Here is a 15338-nt window from a genome sequence, read left to right on the forward strand (position 1 = left end):
GATGGGTAGTCATGAGTCACGAGTAGACTCGACTCACAGCTGTGAATGCGGCGGCGACGACCGTCATTTAGAGACACCAGTCAACCTGAGGACGATCAGCAGTTCGAGTCGAGTGCAGAGCGATGCTTGTCGCCATCTATGTGGACCGCGGAGGTTCGGCCAGCGCGTGCATACAGCCTGCTGGAAAGCCTGATTTCGCTCGCTCGTTTGCCTTTACTCGCATAGACACATGGCCCACAGACTCTGCTTGAGCAGCGAGCAGCTTACACCTTACCACTCTACGGTGAGTCAGGAACGGTGAATTTGAAACAAGTAAGCAGTGCTCAATCACGATTTGCGACCCCAATGAGCAGAGGTCGTGGCGTGCAACACGCTTGTTCGAGAAGGATCATAGCGTTGCCAATCAGCTCTGTACCACTACTCACGACTAGCGCGGAATCGTAAGCGCGCGCTTCCACCCCAAATGCACGATTCCGGCGAAACCAACGACAGCGGTAGAGCGCGCAATCAGCAGCAGTGCTCAGACTACTCTGACTGTCCATCGATTCTCCTTTTGTCCGGACCTGTACTACTGTAGCATGCAGCGTCAGCAGCAAGAGCAGCCGCTAAAGAAGGCTCAAGCAGGAGAGAGGCTCGCCGGCGGCTGCGTGAGCAGCAACGACCGACCCGCCGTCTCCATTGCTCGCCGTCTCTTCCTGCCGGACGACGGTCCGTCGACTGAATGCTCCTTGTATGGCGCAGGGGCATTTGTTCCATCCAAATGGCCGATGCTGCACCCCACTCCGATCATGCGACCTTCATTTCTTTAAGCAACTTCGGCGATTCTTGCGTGCTCGATGTGAAACACCAAGCGGCTGCGAGCACGAACAGCGTCAGATGGATGGAGCTGATCAGACGCAATGTCAGACGCACTGTCAGCACGACGACTAGTCAGACCCAAGCAGACGCAAGGGTTTCGTCTCCGAGTCCACTCGCTCACTCGTCGCGATGCTGCCAGACAGACATCGCGCCGCGGTACCTACAAGCTGGGGCATACAGCATCAGAACCCACTCTGCTCGAAAAAGGGCCCTCGGAGCAAAGTGTCCACCGCATGACTGTCCTCGCGGTTATAAGGCCAGGTTGACGTTCAGCGTGAACACCGGGCTTGCCTGCTCCCCGTCATCTACAACACTTCATATCGATCCACTCGACATCGGCTCAGTATGGCGCACGCATCGATCGATCCGCGCGCCCTTGGTGGCGGCCTGGCTCCAGTGGCGGAAGATGTCACTGTCGCATCCTCGCCGAGTGGCCAGAAACTCACTCGAGAAAGCGAAAAAGTCACCGGCGCAGCAGTACAACGCGAGACCAACGATGCCGAAGCGGTGGAGGCTCACATCCTTCGTCGCACTGCCGAGCAAAAAGCGCAACAGCGCGCTGCGGATGAGAAACGTCTGGTGCGCAAGATCGATATTCGCTTGATTCCTATCGCCATCATCCTGTACCTATGTGAGTCAACACTGAAATGCATGCACTCACCTTGCGAGGTCGAAACAGATGCTCACGTTCGCGGGCCACCAGGCAACTACTTGGACCGGAACACCATCAGCGCAGCACGACTGAGCTTCATGCAAAGGGACCTGGACCTGGACGATTCTCAATGGGCGACGAGCATTGGCATTCTGTTCGTCTCCTACATCCCTCTGCAGCTAGTCAGCAACTTGCTCCTGGCCTGGTTCGGACGCCCAAGATTGTTCATCCTATGCGCAGTCATTTTGTGGGGCACAATCTCCGCTCTCACCTCCTTGGCACACAACTTTGCTTCTCTGATCCTCATTCGCCTCTCGTTGGGAGTGGCAGAGACTGTCCTCTTTCCCGGAATGCTCTTTGTGCTGAGCAAGTGGTACACTAGAAAAGAACTCAGCTTGCGTAGTGCGTAGTGTACTTGTCCAGCGGAAATGCGGTATGACCCACCCCCCCTGACGCTGTCTCATGGTCCATCTACAGTGGCCCTGCTGTTCTCCGGTTCCCTCATCTCAAACGCCATCTCCGGTCTTATCAGTGCAGGCATCCTAGGTGGCCTCGAGGGAGCTGCCGGCATTCGGTGAGCAAGCCTATTTGTGCTTCCGCTATGGCCACGTCAGACAATTTACTAACTTCACGCTTACGGTCCATCACAGCGCCTGGCGTTGGTTGTTCATCATCCTTGGAGCCTGCACGGTCGTGATAGGCTTCCTTTGCATGCTTGTCATGCCTGATTTTCCCGAGAACACTTCCTTCCTCACCGAAGAAGAAAGGACCTTGGCCGTCGGTCGCATCGCAGAGGATGGAGGAGAACGAGATGATGGAGACGATCAGGATGGAGAAAATACGCCGATGAATGGTTTCAAATTGGCTGTCAAGGATCCCGCAACTTGGGTCTTGACGCTCATGCAGACGACCATCACTCTTGGTACAACGTGAGTGCATTGCTTTCTGTCAAGTGAAGTCGCATGAGGATCGATGTTGACGCCTCTATCGTCTCATTCCTGCAGCTTCAACCAATACTTTCCCACCGTCGTCAGCACCCTCGGTTTCGAAAAGACGACCACGCTGCTCATAACATGTCCTATTTGGGCCTTCGGTGTCATTGTCTTGCTCCTCAACGCATTGCACGCGGATCGCACCGGAGAGCGCACATGGCACATTATCACTCCTCTCCTCTTTGGTATCGTGGGATTCATCATCGCCTCCGCAACTACTGCTCTAGGAAGCAGATTCCTGAGTCTGTTCCTCATGGTGCAGTCCTAGTGAGTACTCGTGATGGTCTTCATTGTCTGACCCCGTCATCGACCCTGACAACTACCACTCTGCGACAGTGCTGCTTTCCCGATCATTTTGAGCTGGATCGCCCATACCCTTTCTCGGCCGACGTACAAGCGAACAGTGGGTATCGCAATTTGCAATGCTCTAAGTCAAATCTCCAACATAGTCGGAGCGTACATGTGGGGAGAAAAGTACGCCCCGCGTTACTGGCCCGGTAACTTGGCCTGCTCGCTCTGCTTCTTGATCTGCATAGGTTCAGCTCTTTCTCTAAGAGTCATGCTTCTCAGGCGACAAAAACAAATAGATACAGAGCTGGACGAGGCCGAAGGCATCGTCTACGATCATGCTGGGCCTACGACCGACCTCACCATCGCTCCAGATGGTGAGACCGCAGGTGCGGCCACGCAAGACGCCAGCAATGAGGCTGAGAGCAACACCTTCATGAAGGCTCTACACACCCTCAAGAGCCGTCAAGACACCATGTCGGACTTTTCCGGTCCATCGCGCACCGTGATGCGTCGGAGGCCCCAAAGGTACTTGGTGTAGGCGCTCGACACATTGCGCTCTCAACCTACTGCGCGCACTATCTCCTCCCCCCGCTCCTCGTGAAACTGCGCAAGCTCGACGTCGGTTCCACCTCATCAATTTTAGCGGAAGGAATGTCATTGTAATTGTGTTTCTTGCTTCTCTGAAATAATGATTGTGACGCGCAACGCTGCATTGAGGAGTAGTCGAACATCACCAGCGGTGCGAGGAAGAAGGAGGAGGAGGAGGGGGTATCCACGGGAAAGAAACCAACAGGATCGCTAGACTGTACAATGAGCGAGAGCACATGAGCTGTGCAAAAGAGTGTGAACAAACCAGGGCTTCCTCTGAAGCGCCAAGGCACGCCACCTCACGTGGACTTGTTCAGCAAAAGCTGATTGAAAGACAGTTCATCCGTCCTTGCCCGGCGGACTGTATGTTGCAAAGGGGTACTGTGCCAGCTCGTGTTGAAGCCTGAGCGACTCAAAGTCAGTATTGGCGCCCATGTTGACGATTTTGGGCTGAGCGGGCGCGCTCAGAGAGGCGCCGTCTTTCGACTTGGCGCTGCTTTGACTCTTGAGACTTGTCTTTGATGAGGCGGAGCGTAGTTCAGGCTTGCCTGCATACACCTTCTTTGCAGCAAGCATGGGCGAGCGGTCCATAATGACCGCAGCTTCAAGACTATCTTCATCCTCATCTTCGTCCTGCTCTTCTTCCTCTTCTACCTCGTCTACATTTCTGACTCCGTTTCGAGCAGATGCCGTGCGGGAGGCAGACCGAGGGTTGGCTACCTCGAGCTCATCTCTAGAGCCCACGTCAGCCGCCTGAGCGCGCGCAATGTTACCAGCAAAGTCTTCAGGAAGTGCAGGCTGTTCGCCGACCTCTTCCTCCCCTGCGGAGTTGGAGTGCACGAATGGGATGCCGTCAAAGACGCTCAAGCCACCAATCGAGCTGGCCGTGCTCTGACGCAAAGCGGTGGTAGCCGATGATGCTGGGCGTGAGGCAGCTGAAGCTGCAACCGCACGCTTCGCCAGCAGTCCTCCGGCCCCCGATGGCGCCGCGCTGAAGCTCGAGTCCGGTCGGCCTGATGTGGAGCTCATTGCCCTCGAGTCGCGGTTCCCATCAAAAGTCCAGTAGCTTTTGCGATCTTCCGCGTCTCCACCCGCATCGCGAGGACTGTTGCCCTGCGGTTCTCTGACACCTCGGCCAGCAGAATCGACAAAGGGTAGGCCAAATGACATTGTGGACACGGGCCTGATGTCGTCCATCGTGGGAGGGGCCGAGCCGTCTGGTGAGGACTGTGTCCACTGTGTCCACTGTGTCCCGGTCGTTGGCGCTGCAGACTCGAAGCCGCCACCAGGAGCCGAACTTTGAGTCCATTGCGAGCCCGTCGTTGGCGCGCCCGAGGCATAGGCTGTGTGGGATGGCCCAGAGGTTGGCAAAGGTGGAGCCTCGTACTTGCGCCACCCACTCGCACCGTCGTCACTCGTAAATGCGCTTGCAGCACTCGGAGCTCTCGTGCTGCTGTCTCCATGGCTGAGGTCGTCTTCGATGTCCGTAGATGACTGTGGACCAATAGACTTCTTCGCGCGAGCGTCGCCTCCAAACGTTCCATAAGACAGCCGGGAGTCGCTGCGCTCTCCTTGTGCAGCTCCGACAGCGCCTTCTTGGTGAATTCGCTCCACTGACTCCGCTGTGGCAGAAGCTCGCGCATCGGCAAAGGGATCGCTGGCTTCCGAACCAGGGGTGGCTGTAGGGCTCGCATCCGTGCGTTCGCCTGCTTCTTTAGCTTCCCTCCTGCGCTGGCTCAGGCTGCGAACCAGCTGCGCCTTGCCTTGTCCAACAATAACGCGCTTAGGAGCTGCGGCAGATACAGGCGTCATGATCTTAGGCGTGCTCAGCACATAGTCCAGTCCCGAGGTACCGCTGCTGGAGGCGGTGTTGCTGGTCGCAGTGCTCAGATGCCTGTCGGCGTACTTGCGAGCATACACAGCGCTCTTCTGCAGCTCTTCCGGGAAGTTGTCGTGCTCGGCCGGGTCGGTCCTGCGGAAATCGAATTGCTGGGAATGCGCCGTCGAGGGGGCAGCAGGAGACATCAAGGTAGTGAAGTGCTCTCCTTGCGCAGAATGCATGAGCGCGCTGGACGCAGCAGTGCCAGCGCTGGTGCGCGAAGACTTGCGCATGCCCGGCTCGGATCCATCTGGTAAGCGCAAATTGAGCTCCGAGTCTCTTGTTGGTCTCGGAGGCCCAGCACTGGGAGAGGCACTTTGAGCTCCCGAGCCGAAGTAAGAGCCGCGTAGCACGACGCTGCCGCCTGGCGAAGTTGCTTGTGGAGAGGATACTGAGCTGCCCCGTTTGGGAGCGCTGCCCGACTTGAGGTCGATGAGTGGCGCTCCTGGCGCTCGATGTGCAGGCTCAGGAGCTTTCAAGGGCGCGGAACCAGACATGTTGCGATGCGCCGTTGAAGCAGGGGACATGCTCTGGCGCTGTTGCTTCTGCCCACTAAACATGATCGGAATGATCTTGGTGCTGCCTGACCCATCGCTTGTCACGGACGCACTATCTGAGAAGGGGTTCGCTGCTGCCGAGGATATGGAGCCTGCCTGAAGGAGGTTGCGACCGCCCGACCCGCTCTGCACGATGCCTCCGTACGGATCCAAGTTGATCGAGCTAGTGGACCCGAGGGATCGATGACGGGAGTTCGCTCCACCGAACCCGTTGCGAGAAGAGAGAGCTCGGCTGCGCCTGGCCATCTCTTCTTCCTCTTCTGCCCCCTCGGTAATCCGGCTCAGGTGAGTGGCCGCACCTGTCGAGCGACGTTTCACTCCATTATAGCCCATCACGTCGAGCGTATCATCCACTAAGACCTCTTCTGCTCCACTGCCTGTTGCTGGCTTACGGTAGGTGGTGAGGCCATCAGAGCGCAGCTCGGTGTACTCGACATCCTCCTCGTCTTCATCCTCTCCCTCCTCCGTGCCATGCAAGCGCGAGGAAAGGTGCTCGCTGGAGGTCGCGCCGGCCGAAGAGGCAGATCCGCGCTTATTGCCGCCGGGTCTGAACTTTTCCGCCTCGGCAGCTCTGACCTTGGCGTCCATACGTGCCCGCGCAGCTTCCGCTCTCGCCTTTCTCTTGCGTGCGAGCCAAAACCAGAAGAGAACCGCAGCCAATGCGAAGGCGCCAATGACGCCTCCGACAGCTCCGCCAATCGGTCCTGCTTTGCTACCGCTCTCTGGCGCTTGGTAGTTGGGATCCGCGACGCATACATTGCTGGGGCAAGAGGAGCAGTCCTTGGCAGATCGAAAGATCTGCTGGCACGTCTGACCTTTGGGACAGACGGGACACTTGATGTCTGTAGGACAAGAGGCGCAGGCTCGCTTGGCGAGCGACGGGGGCAAGTCCAGCGTAGGTGTGCCTCTGCGCCGAGACATGGTGGGTGCTTGAACCATCTTGAAAGTGGGTGAGGCGAAGAAGATTGGCGGGCAGGTGCGCACAGCGCACGCTGGTGACACTAAGATGCGTGCCCCTAGTCAACGTGCCAATTCCAGCAGGATTTGTTGCACGGCAAAGGGTCGGTTTGAATAGTGCGACTCGATGTGTGGGTAACGCAGGTCCTTCTTTTGGAGCGAGACGGCCAGTTGAAAGCCAGCGCTGACTGTGCCCGCAAGCGAAAGCGATGGCGTAGTGACAGCGGATGATGTCACAGAGGGTTCTTGTAGTTGCTAAGAGGAGAACTTCGCGTGTGTTTGTCTATTTGGGGTACGGTGAGGGAGCGTGAGGATGCGATCAGCGTTAATGCGGGAAGGAGTCAAGGTCAAAGTCTGGCCGACCAAGGAGGGCTCGTTTCACGATTGAGATTGGGTGCGCTGCATGAGAGAATCACGAATAGTGGATCGAAACGCCCAGTCGAAAGTGATGACCAGGCGTCCAAGGGCGGATGAGGCATCAGCACCCATGCCGTGCTCACAAGAGGCTGAGCCATGCAGGATAGAAGCAGCATGCATGTATGTATAGTAATTGAATGTGTACAGGGCACTTCAAGACTGTTGTGTGTATGCATGCAAGCATGTATAGAGGGGCCATCGGCGCCTCGGCTCTTCATCATGCAGCACGGGTTTATGCATGCATGCAGGCACAAACCGGCTTCTTCATTTGACAGCAGTTGGCAGGAGGTCGAGGGCGACCGCGGCGCTGCTCAACGCGCGAATTGTAGCTAGGGCGAGCGCTTTGGTTCAACTATACCGTACATATATATAGCAAAGCTGCGTTGTCGAGCGCAAGCATGTGAGCAGCACAGGCAAGGCGCGGCTTTGCGCCGCCAGCACGCAGCCTCAAGCAGCTGATGGGACTTCGATCAAGACCCTCTCTGGCCTTGTGTTTGGCTGGCCACCTCGCGCCTCCATGCACATACAGCCGAATCACTTAATTGGGTGTGCCTCACCCTATAATAGCTGCATCTGATCAGCAGGCTCGCGATGTGGCTGAAATTGCGAACCTCGAACAAACACTCAGGCAACACGGCGCCGCGCGTATACCTATACCGTACCTGCTGGCGTCTTTGCACGGCCATGCTTGTCCAGATCAGACCAAGCTTGTAGGCAGGTAGGCTATTCTTGATTCTCGGACATCGAGTCACATCGAGCTCCAAATCGACGTTGAAATTCGATTCGGGGCGCTATGCCCCCCGCCCTCGCTCCGGCCGTGAGGGCCAACAAAATCACTGCTCTCGCAGTCAGGATCACAACAGTCTTTGAGTCAAGATCGAGTCTTGTCGCAATCTTCGAAGCCTTTAATTGAATCTGGGTGTCAAAGATAAACGCAACAGAATTAAGAGGCTGCGTTGATTGAATCGACCATTCGCTGATCTTTAATCACGAATGATCTACGTCGATTTGATATTAATTGGTTTCGCCCCTTCGACCTTCGGTAACTGCGCTTCCCAGCCGCGCGAACAGGCATGGAGAAACTTGACGGGCTGCATACATGCAACGATCACGAGTCTCAAAGTCATCGATGGCGCGGCGCCATGTTAACACTGTTGCGCGCCCGCGGGAGCTTTCCTATTCGGAATACCACGGCTTGCTGCACCATCAGAGCCAAGAGTGAAACTGTCAGTCACGAGTGGCCCCAGCATCCAGCATTGCGCCAAGATCAGCAGTCTGGCACATGGCGGGGCGATTCGCCTTCCAGCTTCGCGCGCTGCTGCTGCTGGTCACAGGCGCAGTGCGCTAATGCACAACGGCGCAATTGATTGAGAGGAGCGGGTCTAGCGTACTTAGACTGAGTGCTTGGCATACTCACACTCTGCGTGACTGTACGCTCTGCGACTGACCGCTTAGCAGTCCCTTAAGTTTCCGTTCGTGAGGTTGGGAAGCAGCTTGACGCATTGAAGAATCGCCAAGTCACCACGATGGGTTCGTTCTGTAGTACTCAGCAGAAATTCGGTCTACAGCAACCGATCAGAGACCGGAGAAAGTAGCCTGTACCCGCTGATATTCGGGGAAGATCGATCATGGGTGTGCTTGCGCGTGCGCAGCAACGCTGCATGTCCTCAAATGGTCACATGACGCCGCAATCTCCTTCCACTGCCTCGCCATCGGCATTTATCTGCCGTAGATGCTGACAACGAGAACGAGAACGAGATAGGCGAGCTGCATGAGCGAGGTCGGCAGATCTATATTTGTGGCGTGCGTGTCCACTCACACCACCAAGCATGGCTAGCAGACCTCCTGGATAAGATCCGGAGCGCCTGCGAAGCGATCCATGAGCAGATCAAGACATCAGTCAGGGGACCTCGCGGCACACAAGCGCAGCTGAGGGACTCACCCTTCTGTCTCGGCCTCATTGGCTTCCGCGAGCCCCTCCACATGCTCCCTCGACTCTCGGTACACCCCTCCGTCGACGCCATTCGCATAGGAGGTGGCACTAATGAGTTTGATCTCATCGTCGATGCCAGAGACGGCAATGACAGGCAAAGTCGGATGGGGAACCATGACGTTGACCACATGGCTATCTCCACAGATCACAGCTTTGAGCTGTGTGCTGGCCGGATCGTAGAGGTATAGGCGCCCGTCATCCGAGCCCGATGCGATATACGGCCCGACAAAGTTGACGTCTTTGACTGACGAACAGAATGGGGAGTAAGATCATTAGAGTTTTGATCGCAGCAGGTCAGAGGAGCAGTAACGCACCTGTCTCCCGGTTGATGTGGCCCTGATATCGCGCGCGCGGGTACACCATCGGCGCTTCATCGAATTTGCTGCTATCCGAAACGGGTCGCGTGGGAAACACGAGAGAGTCCCCGTCCTCGTCTTCCTCCTCTTGCTCCTCATACATGTCCAACATGTCAGAATCCCCATCCTCCATATCCTCATCGTCGTCGTCCAAGCCACCATTACCACCGTATGCAGTGCTTTCGACCTCGTCATCGTCGTCTCGCTGCTCAAACTCAGCAAAGAACTCGTTGGCGTCATCGCCCTCGTCGACTGCGCTCGGCAGGAGGTTCCTGCTTCGGGTGAGATGCGCCAGATTGAGGTGTGCCTCTGCAAAAGGGAAAGCCGGCGGCCGTGCGAGCTCTTCGTGCAAGTCTTCGTCTTCATCCGGCCCGTCCCATGTAGCGAAAGCTGGGCCTGTTCGAGGCTGAACGTCGGACTCTCCTCTTATCTCTGGTCGTGGTACAGCCTCTCTCCAACTCGCGACGCCATCTTCAGGAGGGTCTTCCCAGCTGTCTGCGCGATTCCAAATCTGCTGTCGAGATTGGTGCTGTGAAGGGTTTGAACCGAAGGCATGGGGCGCGTGAGACTGTCCAGAATTGCTCGTCCACTGCCAGCTCTGCTCGGCAGCTTGAGGTGCAACAGTACTGATCGAAGGATCCTCATCCGAGCTTAGATCACTTTGCCCCGAAAGTCGCATCCGATCAGTAAACTCGAAGCACTTGCTGCCCCAAAACGCCCGTAGCACACTTTCCGCCTCGTCGAAGAGGACTTCCAGAAATTTGTGAAATGTGGGGATATCAGGAGTGTTCCTAGCCTTGTCATCATCGACCAGACCTTCGAGGAGCAGAAGAAGATTATTTGAGACATCCATGCCGGGCTCGACATCGTCTTCATCCTGGTCCTCCCCATCATCGTCGCTCGATCTTGCGTTTTGGAGCAGCTCCTTCGCTCGTACAGCTGTCTCCAAGTACCGGCTTCTTCCCTGCACGAAGGTCTCTGTTGCAGCTGGCTCGTCCAATCGCTGAAACAGAAGCAGAGTCTCACAGACGCATAAAGGGAGAGTTTCCGAAGAGTCGTGTTGCATAGCTTTGTACCTTTCGACGTAAGCGGTTGCCTCTGCTTGTCGGCCCTCGCTGAGCGTCCGTCGCGGAAATAGCAGACCGACGATCGCTGATCGTATGTTCCTTGGCAGAGGCAAAGCTTTCTTGGCAGCCACCAGACGCCTGAACCGCTCGACTGTGTGGTTGTCATCCAATGTTCCGCTGCTATGAATCTTCTGCGTAGACGTTCTGACTTCGCTCGCTCTATTACGCTCCTGCTCCCGCACCACCCATTGGCTGGCTTCGGGATGATGCATCTCTTCTGGCTCGTCGTACAGATTGAATCTACAGCCCGAACACAGAGTGTCAGACTTCGCACCGCACGAAAAGCATTGTAGAGAAAGCTCACCGATAAATGGTCGAGTCGGTATCCGAATAAGAAAGGAGCAGCTGCACAATACATAACAAGTCAGCCCAACGTTGACCCCCATCCCATTGGAGCAGTGCTCGCTTCACTCCTTCACTCACTTCTCGACCCGTCGATTCTTCAATCTTAGCTGCAGTGATGTGCGCCCTTCCAAACGCGGATTTGACCGGCTCACCAGAATCCCACTGTCGTTGGGGTCTGCCGAAACGCCTGACGCACTGCGTAAGCGCATCACGCTCAGGCTCCGGGGTTGATTCACCCCATTCCCGTTTCAGTAGGCGGGGGAGCATTCTTCGATCATGAAGATAAGCGTGGGCGGACGTGCCTGCTACAACGAACAGCCAAGGCTCCACCTTGCTGACGCTGAGGCTGTACAGCTCCATCGAATGTCGTACTAGAGGCGAAGGGCACGTCGAGCTCGACAGTGCGAATGATTGGCTCGAGCTACGACCTCGCTCGCTGCACGTGTGATTGACCCGGAGATCCGTCTGGCGCACTTCACCATCCTCTGCGCAGCTTAGGAAAACATCGGGACTATTCTCTGTGCTGATGCGTTTGACCCGCGCGCTGTGACAGCGGAGAACGCGCGTGCACACGCCTCCACCTCGAGGCCAGACCATCACTTCTCGATTGTCGTGCTCGTACTGCCTCTTGGTAATGGCGTGAGACAAAATCTTGGCATCAGACTGCGCCAGGTCGAACACTCTCATTTCGGAGTCACCAGCTGCGGTGAACAATCTGCTAGGAAGAGTTGGTGCAAATTTGACAGAAAAGACTGCAAGGGTGGTAGAATGGTCAGGCAGCTGAGCTGCGAGTGGACCCGATTCGCGCGATGCGACCGAAGCCACTCACTGTTCGCTCGATGTCCCTGGTCCAGCGTGTCAAACAATCTCGGTAAGCTTGCTGGATGAACACTCGAAGCCCAGGCAAAAGACACCCACAGTCTCCACCACACCACTTAGACCAAAGCCTAGATCAGGCGCAGGCCACTGCTCCGCAGCTTTCGCTTCTGCAATCTCCTCGTTCAGCTCATCGAGCAGGTTATCTCCAGCTACACCAATGCCGCTGTTGACGCCCCATATTCCTCCAGTGCGGCGCGATTGAGGGCCACTTCGAGTGTTTGGTGGTTTACGATGCACGTGCTCGGCTCTCGGATGCGCGGCATCTGTTCCGAGCCTCCAAAGACAGACGGTCTTGTCATCAGAGCCGCTGGCCAGAGTGCTTCCATCGGATGACCAAGCCAGAGCATTGACACATCCTGTGTGGCCTATGTGCTCTCTGGCTGGGGTGAGACCGCCGAGTACGTCGATACGGTCCAGCGAGCCGATGGTAGACGGGCTCCATTGAGACACTCGCCTGAGCTTCGCGCTCGATGCGACTGTGGGCAGCACGCCGTTGGTACGATGAGAATAAAAGCCCGGTGTGAACGTTTTCGGAGATGCATAAGCTAGTCGCAGCGTGGATGGTCCAGCCTCGTGCGACCTGTCAGATGGGCAGTAGGTGTTCATGTCGATGGCAGCTTAAGCGTCAACGAGCAGGTTGCGAGCTTTCCAGAATGGCGTCTCGACAAGCGCGATTGGCGCTGCGAGCTGCTTCAGCGGATATGCCTCAAGGGAATCTGAGGCAAGGCCATACGAGGTCAAGAGTTACAGATGCCAAGTGCGCAATACGGTGTGCCTTGATGAAGAGGTCAGTTGACTAGTGACTCAGCATAGCATTCATCGGGGTGTATCGTGAATCGTGAATGCAGCGCAATTCGCGTGTAGCTCCCTCATCAGCAGCCAGGGTCGCCTGCAGCAACCAGTCATGCATATACTCATCAAACTCAAGACTGTGTAGGCGCGCCACCCCGCACAGACCCTCTCGCGCTCAGTCTTCAATGACCCAATTACGAAGAACCCTTAGTTGACCTCAATCTTGAATCCCCTCTGAGGATCACGTGATAGAGCACTCTTAAAAGTCAAATCTCTCTGTTTTTATTCAACTGTCTGAAGAACCACTTTCGTAATGACGCGCCCGGCGATATTTATTAATCACGAATAAGAGTCGCAAATCTTGAGCATCACGAACCGCACGGCGAAGACCTGAACATCTTCCCGATCGTCATCTTTCGCCCTTTCGGCCCTTGGGCGACTACACAAGCACAATCGACTGCTCCACCCGAGCTGCCGTTGATCTGCGCTCTCGCGCTGATCCGCCTCGATATCAACGCTGCTGCACGTCCGAGGTGCCACGAATAAGTGGCGCCTGTGCAGCTATCCAAGTCCGAAGTCGCATTCAGAGCATCATCAGAGCGACTCTCAGACTCTCACGATACATGGTAGCTACACTGTGCTCGCTTGGGATCTCATTCGAAAAGGCGCAACTTTGCGCTGCCCATCGCTAGCGGGCGGGAAGTCGCTCTAGCAGAGCCACAAGCAGGCCACACGAACGACAATCTGTGGTCTTCTTACCGCAACGCACGTGTGTGGTCACCATGGCCCCCTTTTACGGCTACTATGGAGCGCCACCGCCAAGACCCTCGACGTATCGCGGGCGGTATGGACTGCATCCTCCTCCTCCTCCTCGCTCTCGACCTCGATCCCCAGACTCAGTAGCAGCTGCCCGGAGAGAGAGAGCAGCTGCACCCGTTCCATCGCGAAGTAGGCACGACGCAGATGTCAGCACGGTCTCCGACTACCAGTCAGGCAGAGGGTCTGGAAGTAGCAGTAGACGCAGAGACTATAGCGCGAGTACCTATCGTCCTTCACCCGCAGCATCCACCAGCAACGCTGATCGAGTCAGAGCAACAGACTGGAAAGGCAAAGCGCGACTGCAGGATGACGACGACGATGTTGCCAGCAGCGACGGCTACACCAGCAAGGCGAACGGTGACCAAAGGCTGGACCGAGCGCGCAAAGAGGATGAATGGAGCAGGAGCAGGAGTAGGAGTAGAAGTCAAAGCATCGAATCCTCCTCCCAAAAGCGGGCCCGCAGCCGCAGTGGGAGCAGCACCTTGCCTCGCTCAGCTATGATCAGCAGAGGTCGCGGAGCGGAGCGGGATCGGTCTTGCGATGACCGCAACAGCGTCCATTCGCGCGTGCACGCCGAAAAGAAAAGTGCGCACACCTCCAAGCCGAGTGGGGCCGATGCCGGGGCGAAAAAGACGGAGCAGGCGTCGTTAAACAACCATCTCAAGAGCCTCGGCAGTCGCAATGCAGATGGCAGCTATGAAGGCGTGCCTACAGGCCCTCGAGCCAACAGACAAGCCTCCGCCGTCTTCAACAAGCCTGCGCCTCTACCTGATGCTTCTAAAAGTAATGCTGAGTGGTCCACGGTCGATAGGCGCTTGCTTACAACTTCACGTGCTGACGGCTTCGGCCTGTCTCGTGAGAGGCCTCGTGAGCGGAATCGATCTCGTGATCGCACGAGATATGCCACGCGCGAAGAGGACCGCAGGCCGGACCGCGAACGCGAACGCGACCGCGAAGGGGTCTCAAACAAGCAGGTCGACGATGGCAGAGACCGTTCTTACCGTCGGTCTGATGAGCGTCTGAGAGGCGCTCGATCACGTAGTCGCAGCCCAAATGTCAGCAGGCAGCATGGCACTACTCGGCAGAAGGATGAAAGGGATCAGCGAGAGCGTCACTCTCGATCGCGATCTCCCAGGCGGCCGCAAACGTCTCAGAAAGAACTCGACCCCAGAGCCAAGAATGTCCGCTCGACTTCAAGCGCTGCAGGCATCGAGAACTTGGATAAAATCCGCAATGCTGGCCAAGATGCAACCAGCAAGGGCAAAGGCACCAATGGGTGAGTTACTTGTATCTTTACTTTCGCGCTGCGACTACGCGAACGCCCGGGGGTATCACCCTAACAGGCACCTCTGCGAGTGCCTCCTGAGCGCCAGGGCATCGCGAGCTTAGACATACTGAATTCTGCGCAGCTCGGCTCTTGACGTTTTTTCGCGCCCTTCTCGTGCGCCGCCGCCCGCCCCGCGAGCAAATTCGATCGGAGCACTTTCCTATGGCTCAGGCTCACCCCGCCGGTCCCATAGCCCCGAAATCTCTCACGTCGGCAACGTTCGCGTAGAGTCCGGCAATGGACCACTGCCTGACACCACCAGCAACGAGCCGGCAATGGAGGGGATGCCGAAGGCCACTCCAGCGGCTCACCGCGAGCGAAACAAATCATCCAGCACCGAATCTGGCGCCATTTCCGAGACGCCTTCGTCGCTAGCACATAGGCAGCTTCTTCCTGCAAGAAGCCCTGCCATCTCCTCTTCGTCTTCTGAAGCGCGATTATTGGCTCGCAAGAGCGTATCCCCGGAGGCTAGGCATGCTGTCCTTCAAAGCAGCGATGACACTGGCGAT

General features: G+C 56.6%; 3 protein-coding genes across 3 annotated transcripts; 1 reads left to right on the plus strand and 2 right to left on the minus strand.

The window, feature by feature from the left end:
- Window positions 1-712: 712 nt before the first annotated feature.
- IE81DRAFT_322679 (MFS general substrate transporter) lies at window positions 713-3492 on the plus strand. Its single transcript, XM_025513711.1, has 6 exons — window positions 713-1489; window positions 1562-1912; window positions 1988-2084; window positions 2161-2439; window positions 2515-2769; window positions 2839-3492. The coding sequence occupies exons 1-6, from the start codon at window positions 1204-1206 to the stop codon at window positions 3329-3331; spliced, it is 1761 nt and encodes a 586-aa protein (XP_025370329.1). The 5' UTR covers window positions 713-1203; the 3' UTR covers window positions 3332-3492.
- On the minus strand, window positions 3394-7203 carry IE81DRAFT_322680 (hypothetical protein). The gene has a single exon (XM_025513712.1). It carries the CDS (start codon window positions 6736-6738, stop codon window positions 3721-3723), a length of 3018 nt encoding a protein of 1005 aa, XP_025370330.1. The 5' UTR covers window positions 6739-7203; the 3' UTR covers window positions 3394-3720.
- A 1509-nt stretch (window positions 7204-8712) lies between these two features.
- IE81DRAFT_98726 (WD40 repeat-like protein) lies at window positions 8713-12716 on the minus strand. Its single transcript, XM_025517812.1, has 8 exons — window positions 11931-12716; window positions 11842-11857; window positions 11091-11764; window positions 10972-11012; window positions 9499-10907; window positions 9134-9428; window positions 9011-9056; window positions 8713-8926 (listed from the first exon to the last, which is right to left on the minus strand). Exons 1-8 carry the CDS (start codon window positions 12495-12497, stop codon window positions 8867-8869), a joined length of 3108 nt encoding a protein of 1035 aa, XP_025370331.1. The 5' UTR covers window positions 12498-12716; the 3' UTR covers window positions 8713-8866.
- Between the last annotated feature and the right edge of the window lie 2622 nt (window positions 12717-15338).

Source organism: Ceraceosorus guamensis, assembly GCF_003144195.1.
Source record: "Ceraceosorus guamensis strain MCA 4658 unplaced genomic scaffold IE81scaffold_22, whole genome shotgun sequence".
Taxonomy (NCBI): Eukaryota; Fungi; Basidiomycota; class Exobasidiomycetes; order Ceraceosorales; family Ceraceosoraceae; genus Ceraceosorus; species Ceraceosorus guamensis.

Bases quoted from the DNA above. Each gene is read 5' to 3' on its own strand.
- IE81DRAFT_322679 (XM_025513711.1), top strand. From the start codon at position 1,204: ATGGCGCACGCATCGATCGATCCGCGCGCCCTTGGTGGCGGCCTGGCT. The intron at 1,913-1,987 runs GTGCGTAGTGTA...GTCCATCTACAG, and splicing joins AAAAGAACTCAGCTTGCGTA to TGGCCCTGCTGTTCTCCGGT. The intron at 2,440-2,514 runs GTGAGTGCATTG...TCATTCCTGCAG, and splicing joins ACCATCACTCTTGGTACAAC to CTTCAACCAATACTTTCCCA.
- IE81DRAFT_322680 (XM_025513712.1), bottom strand. From the start codon at position 6,738: ATGTCTCGGCGCAGAGGCACACCTACGCTGGACTTGCCCCCGTCGCTC.
- IE81DRAFT_98726 (XM_025517812.1), bottom strand. From the start codon at position 12,497: ATGAACACCTACTGCCCATCTGACAGGTCGCACGAGGCTGGACCATCC. The intron at 11,013-11,090 runs GTGAGTGAAGGA...TGTATTGTGCAG, and splicing joins AAGAATCGACGGGTCGAGAA to CTGCTCCTTTCTTATTCGGA. The intron at 9,429-9,498 runs GTGCGTTACTGC...TCTGTTCGTCAG, and splicing joins CCACATCAACCGGGAGACAG to TCAAAGACGTCAACTTTGTC.